Source organism: Lycorma delicatula, chromosome 13, assembly GCF_047948215.1.
Source record: "Lycorma delicatula isolate Av1 chromosome 13, ASM4794821v1, whole genome shotgun sequence".
NCBI classification, from domain to species: domain Eukaryota; kingdom Metazoa; phylum Arthropoda; class Insecta; order Hemiptera; family Fulgoridae; genus Lycorma; species Lycorma delicatula.
This window is the reverse complement of record NC_134467.1, coordinates 6,848,096-6,870,406: the sequence shown is the minus strand read 5'-3', so window position 1 is coordinate 6,870,406 and position 22,311 is coordinate 6,848,096. Positions and strand designations below refer to the sequence as shown.

The window sequence follows — 22,311 nt, the reverse complement described above, 5'->3', positions numbered from 1 at the left end:
CTATCTGTGGTAGAGGATATTAAGATAAGGAAATAGGGCAGATATATGTAGGCAACGATCAGCGTTGAAGAAGTACGGCAGTCTGCTTTAGAAGTTTACATTTTGGAATCTTATGAAAGATTTCAGGGTTGAAAATTAAGTTAAGATGTTTTTTGAAATGTCTGTGTATATTTTGTTATGATTTTTCATCTATTCGGATGGATCAACGGAGATATTTGAACTCAGGATTGTTTAAAAACCTTTTTCTTAAAGAATATTTACTGGAATTTTCAACATTGTTATCATTTTCATATCCAGTTTTTGTTTATATTATTAGTGTGGCTTTGGTGAATAGTAAGTCCAGTTAGTAACTATTTGTTATGCTTATTTCCTGGGAAATTCAGCTGCTTGTTTTTCTGTATTTTGTATTAAGAATGCATGATATACTTTGACGCTTGTGCAGAACACTTCTGTCTTCCCAAAAGCGTTAGTTTGCATTCCTTTTAAAAGTTTTCTTTCTCCTTCAGTTATTTGACTTTTTTCCGATTAAAAATATAGTAGTAATCTATTTTATGCCTTTCAGTTGACTCTGCTTGGTGAATCCGCTAGAGTGTTTGTGCTGATTTTACTTATTTAACCGGCAGTTAAAATATTAGTTGAATTCTTTGTCATTCAGTCTTAGGGGGAAGTCGGTAGTACCAGTTAGCTGTATGTATTTATATAGCAGACAACCTACCTAGTTCTGTTAAATATTCTGATTTCACTGTTATTTCATTCTAATTATGTTTTAAAAAATATAATTAACTAATTCTGCTTAGAAGAAACTCCATGGTTTCACTTGGAAATGAATCCATAACTTGAGGTCCAATTACGGGGAAAGATGCTTCTCCAAAATTCATTTTCATTATTGCTATATTCAGTGTCATCTTTGATACATTGATTTGCCACTCTTGAGTCACAAAGGTGAAATTAACTGAACGATTGAAGTTTTCCCAATTCGGAAAAACTGCAATGTGGCATGTCTTCTTTAATATTATTTCCACCTTTTTGAAGTACTTCTAGTTGCATCAGCGTTAAATTCATCCATAAACAAAAAAAGTAATTGCTATATTTAAATCATAATGTTATATATTGTTTTAGTAATTTCTGTAATGTAATTTCTGCTTTGAAATTTTAGCATATTTCTTTAATATTAAAAGAAAATAAATATTTTTTAGATAAATGGAAGTTTTTTTTTACAGTTCTAACATAAAAAAATCCTTTTAAAATGAAAAATTGTTCTTTTCAAATTAAAATTTTAAGGTAATTAACATAATTTTGTAATGAGAGGGTGGAATTTGTGCATTATGGATTACTGTATGGTTGGAATTCTTGTTATTAAAAATGGTTTTTTATTTTGAATTCTTGTTTAAAAATGTTTGTTCTTGATTTATTCCTAGTAAAAATTAAACAAATTTGTATATTATAATTGAAAGTTGTAATCTTATCATATAAGAACATTAAAAAAAAAAAAAAATTTAGTATTGTATTAGTTTACAGTTAAATTTTCAGAATCTATTTTGACTAACTTCTTTTTTATTGTAATTCTGTTTTAAAAATCACAATATACACACATATGGTGTGTATATGGTGATGAAGTGAAGGATGAGGACCTTTCTTTTTCCTGTTTAGTCTCCCATAATTACCTTTCAGATTAATACTTCAGAGGATGATATGTGTGAGTGTAAATGAAGTGTAGTCTTGTACAGTCTCAGTTCGACTGTTCCTGAGTTGTGTGGTTGAAACCTAACCACCAAAGAACACCAGTAACCATGATCTAGTATTCAAATCCATGTAAAAATAGTTGACTATACTAGGATTTGAACGCTGGAACTCTTGACTTCCAAATCAGCTGATTTTGGAAGACGCATTCATCACTAGACCACTAGGTGGGTTGAAGGATGAGGACCTACATGAAGGAAAGTCCACCAGCATTCTTCATTGATAATGAGAAAACTGATTCACTCTTGGGAGAAATGTATAACCGCAAATGTTGACTATGTGAAAAAATAAATCTAAATTTTTATAGAAAATATAATGAACTTTTTATCCCGTATTTGTTTCATTTAACTATCTCTTTTCATTTGCGAATTGTGAGCTACTGTGCATTAGATTTCGGCCACCTGTCTTAAATATTAATTTTATAAAGTTGGATGGCATATCTTTCATTTATTCTTGTAATTTTTCAGCCTAATCAAAAATGTGTTTTTTCATTGTGAAAACTTTATAGATTTTTTAATTATGTTACTCTTTGTTTATTTTGTTATAGGTCTTGTCTCGTGATAGGTGCCTCGGTTTACGAGGTGGCGAATGGGATGAGCCGATGGACACAATATTTGTAAAACATGTTAGACCAAATAGTCCGGCTAGTATCGCTGGTTTAGCTACTGGTGATCGTATTGTCAGCGTTAACGGTGAAACTATCTGTGGTAAATCTTACGCACATGTTGTTCAACTTATCCATCAATCGCCTTCATATTTACATTTATTAGTCGTTCCAAAAGAAGATGATATTTTACAGTTGGTATGTATTATTTTTTTTTAATATTTATCTGTAACGAATTTTTTGTAGTACATCACTTATTCATTATTCTCCATTTTGTTCTCTAAATATATCGCCAGCTGTCATTGAACTTACATCATTGATGTAATTTACAATTCCTGAATCACGGTTCCCACAGGCAGGAAAAATCAGAAAATATAAATTTAGGAAAGGCAGGAAAAATTGCAAAAAATTTCAGAGAATTGAATTTTTGTTACCGAATTAATTTTAATAGTGTTAATTATTAATAAAGTATTTTTTAAGTAATGCCAAAATATATTTGATATACTTTCCCAGTGTCGGGAAGTGGTGATCCCATCGCTCAGCACATTGCAAATAGGTGCATCAAGCAGCCATTAATGTGTCCTGTTCTTACTTACATATACATTCATGTATATGTTTATTCGCTTGTTTGTGGCGATCGAGTAAAGCAAACAGGTTTTGAAATTTCCTTAATAATGAATAAAACTTAAGTTCGAGCTGTTACAAAATATTTTGTTTTAAAAGGTTTAACTAAAATGAAATAGAAAAAGAGTTAGATTCCACTTTAAATGATTCTTTCCTGTTATTTTTGACAGTAAAAAAGCAGGCTGCTGAATTTAAGCATAATCGTACTTCCAATCCAGGTGATGAATTTTTTTTAACCCCAATAACCTTCAGTAACTTCAACCTGCTATTTGTGGTTTTACAAAGTACATTCTGCTCGAATAACGTGTGAGAATCTTTTGAGTACATGAAGAAACATGTGCAGATGTGTCTGGAAGTTCTTGGGGATCATTTCACAATTTTCCATTTGGAAAGTAAATTGATGTTAACATGTACTATTACATGGCAGGTATATAGTCTCTTTTCAAAAGCGCTGTATAAATAAATAAACAGGTCTTAAAGAAACAACAGCTACAGGAAAAAAGATGAGAAACACCAGTATAATGCGGCATAGTAACTTAGTATCTGTTGAGACAGAGCAGAATGGTGTAAAACGACTAAGACAAACTCCGAATGAAATAGGATAAGGTGAAGACAAAGAAGATACAGAAAACAATAAGTAAAAACTAATTAAATTTAAAACCTATTGTCCAAAAAAAAATGTACAATTTTTTTTTACATTGATAAATATCTCAAAGAAATAATTTTGAATCACTCAGTTAACAGAAGAATAAAAAAAAGAATGATTTATTTTTAAGATTTTTTTATTAATAAATAGTATTCAAATTGACCTTGTAATGTCTTTTGTGTAAAACCTCATTTATTTGTATTTCACACTTAAATGGTAATTTAATATACATATTTGTTTCTTTGAACCCTATATGTGTATGCATATATATATATATATAAAAGCAAAAATATACACACACACTCATGCGCGTGTGTATGTATATTTTTGCTTTTTTTCACTAGGTTCTAAGAAAAAATTGTTATAATTTACTTTTTTCTACTACATAACTAAAGTTTTTGTTTTCTTCTTTTTTTTGTAAATTATAATTTCAAAGTTTTTTTTTTATTGTAATTTGGTAAAATAATCTACAAATATTGTTCTCTTATTTCATTACTACTGTTTATTATTTTTTATAAGTCTATCCGGTAATTGATATGTTTTACATATTTCGTCTACGTTATGTTTTCTCATATTACATTTTTATTCAGTGAACTTCTATTCTGGGTTTTTTCCAATTATATTAAATTTTATTACGCATTCTTTCTTTTATTTGTTATTTAATGCTGCTTAAATGTGTCATATTACTATTATTATTTTTTTAATTTAGTGTCTGATGCTCATTGCTCAGTCATAATAAAAAAATTTTTTTTCGATAATTAAATGTGTTAATAATTTTTTGTTATGTTTTAGATTTTATTTTATTATTTTTATTTTTTTTTATTCATTATAGGACCATATATTTTTAAATATAGTTACCATTAATACATTACTGCTGCAGTTTCAGAGAGGGAATTAGCAGATTCAGAATAAGCAGATCAAAAATGATTTGCCACAGTCTTTCGTATTTTTATGACAAATATAGACCGCACGGGTGTAATTGTCACTGATTAGAACTGCTTTTTGTTAGAATAATGATGTTGTGGCTGAGAATATTATAAACTGATTTTGACATTTGAAAGTGTACATTGGAGTAGGTGACAGGCGATGATGTATTGCTCAATGAAGTTAGTAATAACATTATCTTTGTTGATCGGTTATGAAATTTGAAACATTATTAAATTATTAAAAATATTGTGCATTGTTAAATTGCATTCACTTTTATTATAGGTCGATCTGTTTATTTTTGTGAATTCAATCTTTAATTATTAAATTTCAATAATAATGCTTTTAACTGGTCGTTATAAACAATTAGTTAGACAACTAATGATTGTTATTAACGATTAAAAATGTTACATTTACTATTTACTTTTGATAAGACTGCGCCGTGAAATTAAGACTATACTAATCAGTTATATTAATACAAAGTGGATATATTGTTTTGCTATTTTACTGCTACAGAAACCAGACATATATTTATAAAGCAACGTTGCTGTGTTGGTAAGAAAATGTTTAGAAAATAATAGGCGCTAATGATTACCGGTTGACAATTAGTGATTGTTATCTCAGATATTACCAACTATCAGATGATAATTTTAAGATATTGCTAGCTGCAGGGCGTGTCTATGGCTTGCTTCCACAGCTAGGCCCTTCAGGCGGGTTGCCCTGGAGGGTGGTGTTTCGGAATGGAATTATTAAGTGTTCAAAATTAATTACCTCTTGTGTAAAAATAGTTTTTTTTGAACGATGAAAATTGATGTAATGAAAGTTGAACTAGAAATTTAACACTAGAAATTGATACTGACAAATCGGGATTCTACGCTAGTGATCGGTACAGTCCGGTGCCTACTTTTTGGTTATAGTTCATTATTTTATGAAGAAAAACAATACATAAATAAATAAAAATTATGTAAAAAAAAAAATGTTTAAAACACCACTCTTAAATTAAACGCACAAAAATGTAAAAAATAATTTTTGGACGGTGTCTCAGAATGGATTTGACAACAAGCTGTGATGATATGTAAGATTATGTGAAAGTTACAGCTTCAAATTAAAAATTTGATGTTTTTGCCAAGAGTGCAGGTGCCACGGCAACCCACTCTTTAGGCCAACATCATACATATGTAAAAATTGGCAAAAACATCAAATTTTTAATTTGAAGCTATGACTTTCACATAATTTTACATATGTGAAAAGCTATCAAAGCTTGTTGTCAAATCTATTCTGAGATACCGCTCTAAAATTATCTTTTACATTTTAGTACGTTTAATTTAAGAGTGGTGTTTTAAACATTTTTTTATATGTTTTTATTTTCTACTTTTTAGTGCATTTAATATTAGAGTAGTTTTAAAAAGTTTTTTAAAAATTTTTTACTTATTAGTCTTCATAAGTTTATACTTTACAGCCCGCCTAGCATACAAGTTTGAGTCTATTTAGCGAAAGATCGGATTGGTATGTTTTATGTTGGATGATTGCAATCAGAACGTAGGACTAAACAATTTAATTTACGGATAACCAAGATCCACTCGATGAAGAGTGTACCCAATTCGTTAAACAGTTAGCGCTCGATTTGCTGATAGATGCACTGTTTGAATCGTAAAAATCGGATGAGCAGTCGCCAAGATATTACAGTAGCACCCTTTGCATGCCCTCCCCAATCTCTGAATGGCACCTCGGGGGTACTTGTAAATATTATCATCCGATGGTCACCACTGGAAGTGGATGGAGTGTCATTGAGGGGTTGAAAAATTTTTCAGAGGGCTAGGACTGACAGTTTTCGATATATTTGTGATTTTCATCTGAAAATTTGGATCGGGTTAAAAAGTAATAAATTTTCCCAAAACCTTGATGTATCAATATATAATAATATAACAATTACACACCTAACCACCACAAGATATGTACTAAAGAATCAGGATTTTCCGCTAGTGATTGGTACGTTCTGGTGCTATGATACGGAGGACCCACACACAGACACATACAAATGCCGTTTAGCAGGGTAAGATTAGTTTTGGTTGTACATGAACATGGTAAGCAAAGTAAATGTATTGCTTACAGGGCTGTTTGTTTATAAACTGTAGTTTGGTGGAACTGGTAAAGTGATTCGCTAAATTACTTTTAGCTCTATGAAGAGATAACAAAAAGTCACTTCACTCCTCACTTTTTCTATAAAACCCTGGCACAGGATGCTTGTTATTTTTGAGAATAGTTATGCTGTTTTTAGAATGAATTATGTAACTGATGTGATATATTAGTTTAGTTATGGTAAAACATACATACATTGTAAATTTTTAAGATAAGTTTTTAAAAAATTATTAATTTTTCTCAGATGACTTTCATTAAAATATTATTACTGCTCTCAAATTATCGCTTAATTTATCATATTAATCACAAAAAAGACATGAAAAATTTTGTATTAATGGAAATCCACTTACCTTTTCCTGCTGCAAAATTTGTCTTAAAACTCAAATTTTAAGTTTAAGTGATAAAAACAGAAAATTTATATTCATAGAAATTTTAGGTATAAAACACACACACGTTATACATATCACAACAAAAAAAATCAGCTTTTATTTTTAGTATATAAATATATTTTTCTATTTGTAACTGTACCTTTTATCCCCAAGTATGAAACTCATTTCTCTGGAAATTTGCTGTTTGTAAGTATGTATGAGTTGGATGTTTAAGAGGTTATACTTTTATGTAGTTCAGTTCAAAGATTAAATCAATGTCATTTGATATCTTAATGTCACTTTGTAAATCAGAACCTCTCATAAAATTATTTCATTACCTTTTTTTTACTTCATAGTGATAGTAGTATTCTGAAAAATCTGACAAACATTTCTTCGATTAAATTTAATAATGAATGTTGCTATAGCTTGTTATTATATTTGTTACGAAGAAGGCTTCACAGTGGCAGTATTTGAATCAGAGAGGGGTTTTCCTTCCTTTTCTTCATCCTCGTCACTGCTGCCAGTATTTTTTTTTTCATTTTATATTCATCGCAAAAAAATTAATTCAATTTGACAAAATATTTATGTGAATGCAGATGTGGCATCCACTACATTGGTTTGACAAGGAAGGTTCTAACTGATATTTTTTTCAAAATTGAGTTTTATACTGTACATAACTGTAGCGGTTGAACTTAATTAAAAATATGATTCTTTTCATTATAACATTAAAAACCTTTGGAAGAATCTTCAATAGAATTTGTATCAGGCACACACACATTTTTTAAAAACCACTCTTGGACTTGGGGACTCCAAAATAGATCTTTCCATATATCCATATCATAGTTATAAATTTGTCATAAGGTAGTTAAGTGTTTTCCTCTCTTTTTTGATGAACTCAAGATAAACTAGAAACGAACTGATTTTACTGATATAAAAACTGAGCGATTGCCAAAATCAATATTCTAAGTTAGGTCAAGTTTTGAGTTATTTTTAATTGTTCATCAAAAGTATTGATTATATTTAGAAGAACTTAACAAAAATTATCAACTTAAAAACGAAACTGTGTCTTGACTAAAGTTCCTGAACAGTTGTGCGGCATCCTTTTACTGCTCCACTGAATGCAAATATCGCTGCAAATTTAACATGTGTTATCACGATAACACTGATGAGTTAAACATAGTCCATTTCTGTAGTTCATCTCCCTATAAGGTTCTACTCAAATTTGTCTTCATTTTAAATTTTGTTGACCCACCTATTTAAATCATCCTGGAATATCGCATTTCAAAAGTCCCTATTTTTTTCTTTCTGTTTCTCAAATTGTATAGACACTGCTAGTATGAAACACAGGTTTCACAATTATAAAGTGCTGCATTCCACATAAATATTAAAAAAGTTTGTTTTTTAATTCTTAGATTTATATTAGTAGTTTTTTCTGTTAATGGTAATTTTTTTCACTTGTGTAAATCCGGCAAAATAAATTTTATGTTTCATGTTGTTCTAACTAATATTGAAAATAATAAATGTTAACGCATTAATGCTAATTTATCGCATTTTAAAATTCCTTCCATAATTTTTCACGTCTGCTTGTGTATATAGTTTTTTAACCATATTGTTACCGATAAAAAAAATCTTTTCTCCTAAGATTAATTAATTTTTTTCACTGCTAACAAACATCGCATAGCAAAGTAATTTTGATTAATATTATTTACATATTTAATTAATGTATTGTTTATAAAATTACATCATCTATTTTTAAAGGCATTCATGTTTATGGAAAGTACCTATTTCTCGTGAAAATTAAGACATACCTGGTATCAAAACATGTATAAAAACTGAAAATTTTATAGAAAGAATAAGAGAAGATGCTACTAATGTTGGTAAGAAGTTAGTTATTTTTAGTAATAATCACAATAAATTGGGCCTTTGTAATCCCAAAATATTGTTAGCATTACTTTACTGGCTGACGCATAGGTTTTGAATTTTTTCCTGGTGAGTGAAAGCCGATGATGTTTCCAGTGCATACTCTGACATTTGGATTCACCTAGAACACTTTTTATCATATTGATTTAACATATCTGCGAGTATTTCAACTGGTTTTATACATTCAGAAAATGAAAACCGTACCGTATTACACGATTCTTCCACAGTACTTGTTTTAGGCAGAGCTGACATTTTGAAATAAATAGAAGAGGTTGTAATAATGGAAAATCTTTCCGAACGGCTGATATTTTGTGGGTCAGGGTTGCCAACATGAGCGTCATACAATTTCAGTTTATTTTATTTAGTAGTTTATTTGTTGTTGCTATTTATCTCTTTAATTATTAAACGACCATCATATTAATTTATTAGCAGCATTATCCTTACAGTTCAATATCATATGCCAGGTTTCAATGTCATTCCATTGTTATAAATTTTAAAGAAATCCTTCTTAAAACATTTACAAAATTGCTTTTGTGCAAATAGAAGAAGAAAAGCTTAAATTCGAGCCACTGACATTGTGGCTCTCAAAAATGGAGCAAAATTAAAGAAGCTAATACTGCTACAACATATTTATCATTTTACATAAAAAAGAAAATTCATATTCTAGAAACTATATTTTTTGTTGTAAATTATATATATATATATGACATCATGAGTTCTGTTGTTATATGTACTTACACATAAATATACAAAACTAGTCTTTCATTTAGTGATTGGATACATGAGTGTTTATCATTAAGAATTACGTTTAAATGTTATTTAAAATTCAAAAGAGCTTGTTTTTATTCCTGTTGCTAACTATTAAATTATTTAATATTTTTAAAGTATTGCTGTTATTACTTTTAATATTATTACTCTTATATACAGTATCATTGTTGTACCTTGATCTTATGAACAGTTTTCTAAAAAAAATTGTTTCAGTATTTTGGTGAAACTGCACACAATCCAGAAACAAATCCACGACCGCGTTTAAGATCACCCGAAATGGTTTCGGGTGTAGGCGATTTACGTCAACATGGGCAACAAAGTAGTACTGCGCCCTCAACACATCATTCTAGATTAAGTACACATCAACAACAACAACAGCAGCAGCAGCAGCAGCAGTTACAATTACAACAACATGGAATTCCTGCACCGTATCATAACATGTGGGATGATGTTCGGTTCCATTCACCTCAAAGGATATCATGTAAGTATTTTAATATAATTCTGTTTTGTTTTTTTTTCAATGATAATCAACTAGGGTTAGCAATTTATGGGATGTAACATTGGTTTTGTTTTTTTTTTTTTAAATGCGTGCTGTACATCTTATATTCTTAATATTATTTGCTTAGGGTGTCCTTTATAAGTTGGTCAAGAATGCTTTTTACAGATTTGTAAATTAATAAAAAAATATATAAAAATAATTAAAACACCATTCTTAAATTAAACACACTAAAAGGTAAAAAAATGATTTTTGGATAGTATCTTAGGATGGATCTGATAACAAGCTTTGATGGTGATATGTAAGATTTATTTGAAAGTTATAGATTGAAATTAAAAATTTAATGCTTTTGCCAATCTTTTCATACACATGATGATCGGTCTAAACTCAAGAATAGGGAGCAAAAATTTGTTCTTTGACATGGATCCCCCACTCTCTAGGCCTTTCATCATACATATGAAAAAATTGGCAAAAACATCAGATTTTTAATTTGAAATTATTACTTTCACGTAATCTTACATACACCATCAACGCTTGTTTTCATATCCATTCTGAGCTACTGTCCTAAAATTATATTTTATCTTTTAGTGCGTTTAATTTAAGAGCGGTGTTTTAAAACTTTTTTTAGATTTTTTTCTACTTTTTAATGCATTTAATATAAGAATGGTTTTAAAAAATGTTTTAATATATTTTTTATTCTCTACGTTTTAGTCTTTATAATTTTATACTTTACAGCTGCGCTAGGGCACAGGTTTGAGCGATCTTTCAAAGTTTTCATGCCTCCAATTTCGAATACCGCAGACAAGAATACAGGCAGCTTTAAAAGTTCTTTAAATACTGTATACATTCATATACACTTCAAACATCACAAACAGCACAAATCTTAGGTCTTTAGTCTCGCATATTAAAATCTCTTATGCAGTCATACACTGAATCACTAAATAATGTCACTCAATATACCAAAGGAAATTCTAGATTTTCAAACTTCAGCCATAATTTAACAGAAGTTGCTGGCAATTTTTTTTCACCGTGTGTGTAGTCACGTGTTCACGTTTTGTCGGCAGGAAAATTACTTTTTTGAACTTTTTTTTTGCAGTTTTAAGGTGATTTTGATCTTAGTTTGTAATCTACATGGGGAAAATGCGGATTTCTCACTTATGATAAAATAGAAGTAATGACTTTTATTTATTAGCTCCAATCATGAATCATCAGACATAAATATTGAGTGTAATAGTTATATGAAATTTGAATTTTTACCTCAGCATTTTAACATCTTGAAAATGTTGCTAAAATGTGTTGTAATAAGGAGTAAACATGTATGTAAAATTTCAGAGCGAATGGCTAAGCGGAATTGCTTTAAAAATTGACTGAAAGGTTCCATTCCGTGAACCATCTCACATCGATAGTCCAAGACCAAGTTAATGCAAGAGTGGTAGTAAAAAGTGTTTTTTTTTTTTACATTTGAAGTGTGTAGACATCACAAATAGTTTAATTGCTGAAATACATTTTGAAGCTTATGTTTCATTATTAGTTAGCTGTAGACTTATATGAATATTTTTAATTAAAAATGTCTTTATTATTTAAAAATATAAACGAATAAGTGCCTAATAAAAAAAAATCTTTTGCTAACAGTGCAGCACATATATTAATACTATAGAATTTCCAAGTTCATTTAACACTACAACAGTCTATTATCGTGTCATGTGTGACCTTGGGAAATCTTATTTCTTTAAATAGATTTAGCATTACAACTTTTATGCTAATGGTGCCATTGCATAATTTTCTTCTTCACATTCTATTCTATCTACAGTGCTGTGCAAATTAATTAAGTCATTCCACTGCGGAGGGAAATTTCAGTTAAGTTGGTCATATTATTCTTTACAAAGTTGCATTCATTGGTTATTTTGTAAACAGCTGTGCTAACAGTTGTTTGTTTTCTATAATTTAGCGTAAAGTTACATAATATAATGCAGTGTTCTGTAATGTTATTAGATTCGTTTAATTTTTGTAGTCTGTACATTCCATTTTTGCTACATATTGGTAACTTTTTATTGTGATTATTCAATTTCATTTTTTAGATGTATTTAAACCAAAAAAAGCGTAATAAAATCGTAACTCTCCATAAACATGCTTTAATGCCTTGATGTCAAATTTCAGCACATTGATGAGGTGGGTGTAAGAGCTGTTTATTAATATCTGCCTGAAAAAAGATACTGGTTTTGTTGAGTCACAAAGAAAGGAAAAGTGTGGTAGAAAAAGTAAAGGCTAATAAAAGAGATGTCTTCTTGCCGGCAGGTTGTCTGAATTCGATCCGCAAAAATCAAGTCGTGACCTTCAATGGGAAAAGGCAGACTTCGGTGTTGGAATTCATTATTAAATGTACAACAAAAATTATTTGAAGAAAGTCAAAACGTATGACATCTTTTGAAAAGGCAGCTCCTAAGAAATATGTAAATTGACTTTTAAAAAATTGATAAAACACATTTCATTTGGAAAAGAAACGTCTACAGTATGTTCGAAAGGAAGATGGAGAATTCATTCCCTGAAGGAGATTGTTAGGTGGTGAAGTAACTGGTAAAAAAAATGTTAGTGATATTTTTTCCGTTGATGGACCTCATTGCCTTTATGTTATCAAAGAAATGATGAATTCAGAAAAATATATAATGATTTTGAATAACAAGAGTTCTGGCTATTGTAGAATGGAAAAATTGGTTATTTCAGCAAGGCCTTTTGCTCCCTGTCTGTCTTCAAAAACTGTAAAAAAGTTCATGAATGACAAAATATATATTTGATATACGAGCCATGAAGTTAATTTGATCTCAAACTTAATGAGAATTTAGAAAATTAAGAATCTAGACTGAAATTAGACAAAGGAAAATATTATTAATTGTACAATAAGTGTATGGTTTCAGGGTGAAAAATTTAAATAGCTGTGTGAAATTAATTCAGTTTATTTCAAAAAGATTAAGAGATGATAAAGTAGACATGTTCATTCTAACAGAATTGTTCAATGTAAACGCATGTAAGTAAAATATTAAAATTTGTTAAAATTTAAAAGCGTTTCTGTTAATTTGCACAACACTAAATTATAATATACAGCTAATGAATTATTCATATGTATCCAGCTAGGCCTGTAAATGACTGAATGGTTAGTCATATAGTATTATTATAATTGATGTATTTTAACATGATTTTTATAAGTATAAGGTCCAAGAAATTTATGAATTTTTCTTTTTTTCTAATCCATTACTACATTACAGAGAAAAATCTTTTAAATTAGTTTTTGGAAAATAATAAAATGATGATAATGTTTAAAAACAAAATAAATTACATAAAATGACAAACAGTAAAAATCAGTAATATGGCTTCAATTTTGCTTATAAAATTAATAGTTGTACAATTGTCTTAATGGCAAATTAAAGCAGTCTACTCAATTATGTGCAATGCAGACAGAAAAATATAACTAAAAAATAAACCGGTTACACTAAATACACCATGCGTTTCAGAACCATTTCAAAGAACTGAATTAATAGGGCTTTTATCAGTTACCATCCAACATCTATAAAACAACTGACATGATGCAACTTATTTTAGCTAGTCCTGGCAAATTTTAAAATACTATTGTAGTAAGGAAACATTTCAGTTTTATACAAAATATTTTATTTATAAATATAAACAAAAATATCATTGATTGTTAAATAATCAAGAAGATTTTGATGATTGTACATGTTTTAAAATATATAATAAAATAATATGAAGCGTATTTGCTGAGGTAATAGTTAGTTATAACAGAGTTGAATTAAGTTGGCTTCGTTTCTTGTTACATTAATGTTGTGAGCGTTTATGAAGAATGGTCATTTTTAATTTTATATTGTTTTTATATTACTTAATAGTTAGGTACTTTTTAAAGTTATCTTTTTTCTTTTTTTTTTGTAAGTTTAGCATTTTAACAATTTGAAACACTGAAGAATATCTACAGGATACAAACATATGTAAGAACCTTTTTATGATCGATTGATTGATGATCATCTCATTTTGTGAGAAAAAAATTTTTTTGTAGCAATTAAACTGAAGTTATTTAAATAAAACTGTTCAGATTAAATTAGTGATGTCAGTTCAAGATTAGAACTATATTCTGCATTTAGTTTAGGATGTTTTTAGCATAGCATTTACAAGGTCTGTTGATAAAATAACAACATTTTTAATTTTACGTCAATGGAGATATTTAGTGACTTGCAGTTAGCAGCATTGTGTTCCATTTAACCTCCTCTGTAACCATGTGTTCTTGGATTGGATTGTTGAGATATCTCATGTTATTGTTATTTGAGTGCAACGTGTTTAAGTGTTAGTAGTGATTTTTGTAATGTGTGATTTTCAGGAGCAACAGATACAACGTAAAATTTTGTGTGAAACTTGGAAAACTTTCACAGAAACATACGCAATGTTATGAATGGTTTTCACAATTTAAAAGCGGTCGTCAGTCGATTGAAGATGATCCTTGACCAGGAAGGCCTTCGACTTCAACTGATGACACCCTTGTTCAGAAAATCAACGATCTGGTACGTGCAAATTGCTGATTGACTGTCAGAGAACTTGCAGAAGAGGTTAGCATCTCAAACTTATCATGCCGTGATATTTTGACTGAAAAGTTGATCATGCATCGAGTTGCAGCAAAGTTCTTTACTCTTTACTACTGATGACCAAACAACAGAAAGAACATTGAGTGGATGTTTTTTGGCAACTTCTTGAACAATCCAATGACGATGAAACATTCATGCAAAGGATCATAATGGTAGATGAAAACTGAGTTTACGGCTGCAACATCTAGGCAAAAGTTCAATCATCACAGTGGATTGGTGAAGGATCTCCGCACCCCAAAAAAGCACTTCAGTCTTGATCCAATTTCAAAGTGATGCTCTTCGTTTTTTTTTTTCCATTTTAATGGAATTGTTCATTTTGAATTCTTGCCTCAAGGTGAAACAGTGAACCTCGCATATTATCAAGGCATTTTACAATGGTTACATGAAAAAATCTGCAAAAAGAGACCAGAGTTATGGCAAGACAAGTCATGGTTCCTTCACCACAACAATGTGTATGCACACTCGGCTTTGTCAGTTTGTTAGTTTTATGCCAAAAATCAAATGACTGTTCTCCCTCAGCCTCCCTACTTGCCAGAATTGGCTCCTTGCGATTTTTTCTTATTTCCGAAATAAAAATCAGTGATGAAAGGACGCCATTTTGAGACAACTGATGACATTAAAGCAAATTCATCATTGACCGTAAAAGCCATTTCAAATGAAGCTCTCTAGGATTGCTTTGCGAAGTGGAAAACATCGCTAGGAAAAGTGTGTGAATAGGGGAGGGGTGTGCTTTGAAGGAAACAAGGACCAACAATCTGTAAAATTAATAAGAAAGATTAAAAAATTAAAGTTTAGTTATTTTCTGAACAGACCTCGTTTCTGTTGAGAAATGGTTTAAGCTATTATCTTATATTCAACTACTCTACTCTCTGTGGGAGCTAGAAACCAAATTATAATATATCTGCTAGGAGAAAAACTAGCAGGTTATTAATAATAATGCGTTGTAGCATGGACTGTTAAGTGTTCCTTCATGAAGTTATAATGTTGAATTTCAGAAACTGTATTTTTGTGCAAAGGTGAACCCAGTAACCATTTAAATTTCTCTAATGACAGCGATAATAGTGTACATATACTTACTAGCAAAAATATTTTATAGAATATTTTTGCTCGGTCAGGTGAATAAATTAAGATGTCAGTTGGACATGAGTGTGACAGAAGGTAGCTCAATTAGTCGTCTGGTACGCTGCATCCACCTTCCAACATTTTTTTTTTTATGTTATTACTCAGTGTAATAGTTACTAATTTAATTTATGGTATAGTTTTAGAAATTTAGTTAGTATTGTTTGTAATTCATTTTCAAGGGTTTAAAATTATCTTTATTAAAAGTTTTTCATTACTAAGAATTTTCCAGAGAAATTTTGTAGTATTTTATCCTCTAATTGAGTGTTTGACAGAAAATATGTTTTAGAGTAGGTTATTTTTTATCATATAATTTCCTTTATCAATGATTTTTTTATTAATAATAATTGATATTTATCTTTTTCCCTATATTATTTCATAGAAGGGAACAGGATGCGGTTAGGTTAGGTTAGGTTGGATTGCGGTTTATTTTTATTTATGAAAATTTCCTCAATATGTTTTTATTTATTCTTGTATATTTGTTTTTACAAATTTTATTATCACTTTTTGTCATCTTATTTTTAAAAGTCGTTTGATTTTCTGGCACGATCCTCAAATTATTAATGATAATCGAGATAAGTAGTAAATGCATGAATTTATTTGTTATACAAGGCAGAATTTTTTAAATATTTGTCATTCTTTTTTGGTGTGTTAACTGTTGTGGAAAGGGCTCCATCTCCCGGTACTGGAAAATAATAAGAAATGAAAAAATAAAGGTAACGGTATAAGCTTAGTTGTAACGCAAAGATTTATGATGAACCATTAGGATGGTGTAGTCATGTCATAAGAATGATGTAAAGTATAGCCGGCTGAAAATTGCTATGAAGGCTAGACCAGAAGGCAGGTGAGGAAGTGGAATACTGATAATAATAGTTGGAAGGGTATATAGAAAGAAGGAAGAGGGAAAACTATATAGGATATGACTGTGCCCAGGAAGAAGGTAGTAAATGGTTATTGGTACCCAATGCTTAATCATCCAAGGGAAAAGAAGGAAAAAACTGGAAATTATAGAATTAAATAATTATACCCTGTTATATTATATTAAAGAAGTATGCAGATTTGATCCAAACACAATGTTATTGTATAAAATGTAACTTTAGTTTGCAAAATGTTGTACTTGTAGAATTTGTAATTTCTTTAACAAAAAACCAAATCTTATATAATGAGATCAGTTTTTCTGGTAAAGTTCATTTTGTTTCTTCATTGTAACTTAGATATTGATTAACAAACTGTAATTATTATCTGGAATTATTGAATTATATCTTAGATAGTGGCATCCTTAAAAACATTCTAAGTTTGAAGTAAAGCAAGATAATTTGCCAATGTTATCCAATTAAATGAATTTCTTTCTAAATATCTCGTAATTCGCTGTTCTACTGCATGTTTTCAGAATTTTTTAATGATTAATGACCATCATAGTTGATGGTTTAAATAAAAAAAAGTACAATGACAAACATTTTTGGTGTATGAAATGTAATTTTAAATGAGTGCAAAATAATAATAAACAATTTATTATGCATAAAATCAGTGTTAATATGCGCATGTGTGTGCACGAACGCTTATTTGTATCTTCGTGCGTGCGTGTGGGTCTGAGTAAACAATTTCATTAATTTAAATGTATTAAATTAATGTCTTAATTTTATTTTACTGTCTCAAGTAGTTTATTTAGGGACTATTTCAAAGAACTGGAAATCTTAAAATTGCCCATTTTTTAAACCCAACTTTAGGTAGCAGGTGTCAATTGATGTAGAAATTTCACTCTAATTGTTTTTTGTTTGTCAGGTGCCATAACTCTAATGATTTTACAGAACCTGTCATAAAATCACAAGCCGCTCTTGAAAATGGCATAATCATTCTCAAGAATAATTTACATCCCGCACCAGGCTTATTTTAATTCTTTTTTTTAGCAACCTACTTGCTAATAAGTAAATAAATAAAAATTTTCAAAACGATTCTGACTGTACAAGCAGATATTTGGTTTTATTTATAAATATATTTTAGTGTATATGTTTCGATGTAATTTGTTTAAGAACTGATTAAAAAACACATGAATATTGATAGACGGATAGACGGTTTGACTTGTCGTGCCATCATGTGTCATGCCAAAACTGTCAGTTTTTCAAACGAGTTAACACTATAATTTAAACATCATGCAACATATAATTTAAGATTATATAAGTGAATTTTTAGTTGAAACCTTGTAACTATATAACATTGCAACGCTATTACATCAATAAATGCTCTTAAATTCATTCGTACAAAATTAAAAGTATTTTTACATGTTTATTTTAAATAACATGGATCACTAATGTAGTTCAACTTTTTGAATATAAATAAATCGGCTTTTACTAAAAATTATTATTTCTCTTTAACTGTCTGGAAACTGGATGTGTATTAAATCATTTCATACATTAATTTGTTCCTTTATATTAGTAAAAATATTATGATCGGTCCTGGTGGTTGAACGTAAAATAAAGTATCAATTAGGGCTGAGTATCGTTTGCATTCCCAATGACTTGGTATGTTGTCGAAGTACAGCAGTTTACTGAAAAAAGATACAGGAAACCAGTTATTATTTTACTTTCCTCTTTTGTTTTAAAACTTCATTTTAGAATTTTATTTAAACAAAGTTTAGATTAATTTATTTTTATTTTTAAACAGACATTGAATGCTATTAACCAATAGTAAATGCCAATAACTAGAGAAATGTCATCTACAATCAAATTAGGGGATCTGTAGAAATTTGTTTATTAAATGAGGCCTCAATCATTCTTATGTGTGCTTTTAACCTTAAACTCGTTTTAAAACTTCATTTTAGAATTTTATTTAAACGAAGTTTAGATTAATTTATTTTTATTTTTAAACAGACATTGAATGCTATTAACCAATAGTAAATGCCAATAACTAGAGAAACGTCATCTACAATCAAATTAGGGGATCTGTAGAAATTTGTTTATTAAATGAGGCCTCAATCATTCTTATGTGTGCTTTTAACCTTAAACTCCTTTAAATTACCAAAATTACACTTCCTAAGATGTTTCAGATATTTTCTAATCATAAGGTTGTATTTTCCAAGATGTTATCAAAAGGACTAGTTCAATAACATGCCAACAGATTCTATAACAGGGCTATTAAGCTTCAAGCCAAACCACTAAATTTTATAATGCAGTGTGCCATATGACATTATTGTGCTTACATTGAAAGTTTTAAATTGGTGTTTTTATGATTAAATGCATATAATAGTCTGTGATTACGCCATGGATAAGAATTTGGAATAAAGAGCGACTTGAAATTGTGCTGTTTATTTTTTAGGAAAATCAGCTAAAAAGACATTAAATATGTTTTTGCAAGCATGCAGTTAAGGAAATGGACTCAAAGATTGTTTTGTTTGGCACACTTGCATTCATCCCCCAGGCCAGACCATCAATAGAGAATTTTATTGCCACGTTCTAAGGCGTTTGAGAGAGAACATTTGGCAAAAGTGACTGGATCTGTGGTGCACCGAAAAACTGGATTCCCCACTATGATGATGCACCTTGTTACCAAGCACTCCTGGTTCATAATTTTCTTGCAAAGAAAAACATCCCTTTGAACCCACCTTTCTAGTCAGATTTAGCTCCTGCAGACTTATCCTTTTTCTCAAAGGTGAAGATGCAGCTGAAAGCTCATCACTTTAAGATCTTTGCCGAGATCCAGAATGAATCGCAAATTGTTCTCGACTCGCTTTAAAAAAATGATTTCAAGGTTGTATTTCAGAAGCAGCGATAATGCTAGGATTGGTACATTATTGCTTGGGCTAACTGCAAAGAGAAAGGAGTTAATTATTTGTTCGATATCCAAATTCATTCCTAATTTAAATTAGGAGTGAACGAAGCAGTTAATGTTAAAACAGATAAATAAAATACTTTTCTTTAAATAGAGCTTGCCAGGAACTTTTCATATCACTCTCCTTAAATAAAGTTTGTTTCTTTTAGATATCTATAATTTTTATAGATGTCTAATAATGATTATTATTCTTTGCTGGATTCTTTTTCACGCAGCTTGTAGTGATCTGTCTATTACTCTTTTAATCGATTCATCTCTTCTACTGATATATCCTACCCAGAAGGCTTTCTATTCTGAATTGTTCCCTAATAACCCTTTATTTTTGTTTGTTCTCTTACTTTATTACTTCATTTTTCACTACTACCTGTTCATATCATTTTTATATTCACCTCTTCTAGAATGATTTTCTTACTACTTTCAACTAACACGTTAAAAAAGTGTAGGAAAAGACATCATGCATGTCTTAACTCATTTTCATTGAAAAAACTGCTCAGTTTGTGCAGCTTTATTTAATTATTTATTTTTTATTGTTCAGTGTAGTTCTTTAATGATTAATCTATTCTTTTGCTATTTAATATTCCCATTAGTTTTTCCTATTTGAGATCAAATAGTTTTCCAACCTTTGTGTCGGAAAGGTAGCCTTTTTTGCCTTTGATTCAGAAAGTTGTCAGGCTTGACATTTTTATAGGTTAAAAAATCCATTTATTTTCATTTAAAAGTAGGAGTTGATGAAGTTGGGCATCGGCCAACTTCATATTTAAATAAATTTTTTATATAAATAAATAAATTATATAGAGGAGCAAAGCTTTCAATATTTTTAAAATATTAAAATTATTACCTGCCAGTTTAATCTAGTGGTTAAACTCATCATTGCAAAGTTAGCTTATTTTTGAAGTTAAGAGTACTAAGATTCGAGTCCTTGTAAAGGCAGTTGCTTTTATGTGGTTTTGAATACTAGACTGTGGATACTGGTGTTCTGTGGTGGTTGGGTTACATCTCAGGAGTGGACGACCTGAGTCTGTTAAGGACTATATGTTTACCGGTACATTTACACTTATGTTTGCAGCTTCAGGTCTGGCAAGCCAGTAGCAGTAATTCCATTTGTCTATACACACACAAAAAACTGGTTGAAATATATATAAAATCATTGCTTCAGTCATGCCGGTAAAAGATGTACTAGACTCAGTAACACCAAATATTATATCTTTGAGTAATATGTAGATATCATTAGTGGTTGACATGTTATCATGATTTGTAGCACTGACATGTATAGATATAGTATTATTTATACTTGCTTATTTATAGATATAGTTTTATTTATAGTATTATTTCATCCGCCATTATTTTAATTGTGATTTACTATAAATAATAACACCAACCTTTTTTAATAATCATTTTAATCCTTCTAGGGATCATGCCATCATTTGAAAACCACCGGTATAAAAAATGGATTTGAAGTAAGCTTTACAAAGTTTTTCAAATATTTTGTTAATATTACTCACAATTTGTTTTTTAATTATACAAGTAAATTCTTCAGTCATTAATAATACATAATTAAATAATTTTCACAAAAAGGTAATCAAATTGTTACAGGTAACATAAATGCTGCAGGTGGCAGAAGATCGAGCGAAGGGAGTAGAAGTTGTGGTTTTGTAATGCAAACATCAGGTGGTGGAACGACTACAAGCGTTTTACCGACCGATAGATACGGTAGTAGCGAGAGTATGCCAAATTATATACCCCCTAATATGCCAGGTTGCCGACTCAGTCTTGATGGTGGTATCATCGGGCATCGTGATTCACACAGCCGTGATAGTAGTGCTTCAAGTTTAGATTCTGCTTCTAGAGATTTACATAGTAGTGATGATTCATTAATTATTAACAGGTATTAATTTTTTTTATTATTATAATTTTGTATTATTAGAATTACTTATAATAAGTAATTTATTTATTAGAATTAAAATATATAGGGTGTATAAAAAAAGATTTCCTAATATTTATTTTGGTAGTTTATGTTTCTAATAAAAGAAAAACATATTTATAAAAATAGATCTGGAAATGTTTTTAACCCTTTATCTACTATTTTGTGTTTTTTTTTTTATTAAAATTTTATGTCGAAAAGATTTAACGAAATTTGATACATCCTTTTAAATTAGTTTTCAAAATAAAATTAACATTGGAATTTTATGTCTATGAACTTCAAAATGGCAGCCATCTTAATTTTTTACTTGACAATAGTTCAAAAACTACTAGTTTTAAAAATTAATTGTTTATTAAAAAAAATGTTAAGCATTTCATTGGGATCAAAATGTTACCTTGTTTATTTTTTCAAATTAAACTCCAGAGTTATAATGGTAAATGTTGCTGAAAATTACAAAATAATTTTGTTTCAGTTTTTTCTCCTCCATTAATTGTTTTTGTGCTTCCATGTCGAACCATCTGGTGCTGACCAGCGAGTCTGTCTCATACAGATATTCTATTCGAGAGTCGGATCCTGC

General features: G+C 29.6%; 1 protein-coding gene across 4 annotated transcripts in view; it reads left to right on the top strand.

Moving 5' to 3' along the window:
• The window catches only part of RhoGAP19D (Rho GTPase activating protein at 19D), a 448,570-nt gene that overhangs the window by 260,097 nt on the left and 166,162 nt on the right, over positions 1-22,311 (top strand). For all 4 annotated transcript variants that reach the window (XR_012758648.1, XM_075381037.1, XM_075381038.1 and 1 more), the window contains 3 exons: positions 2,288-2,542; positions 9,947-10,214; positions 21,407-21,698. Coding sequence is in view for 3 of the 4 variants with exons in the window: in XM_075381037.1 (XP_075237152.1) it covers positions 2,288-2,542; positions 9,947-10,214; positions 21,407-21,698 (815 nt within the window). In the remaining variant the exon portion in view is untranslated. The remainder of the gene's footprint in view (positions 1-2,287; positions 2,543-9,946; positions 10,215-21,406; positions 21,699-22,311) is intronic.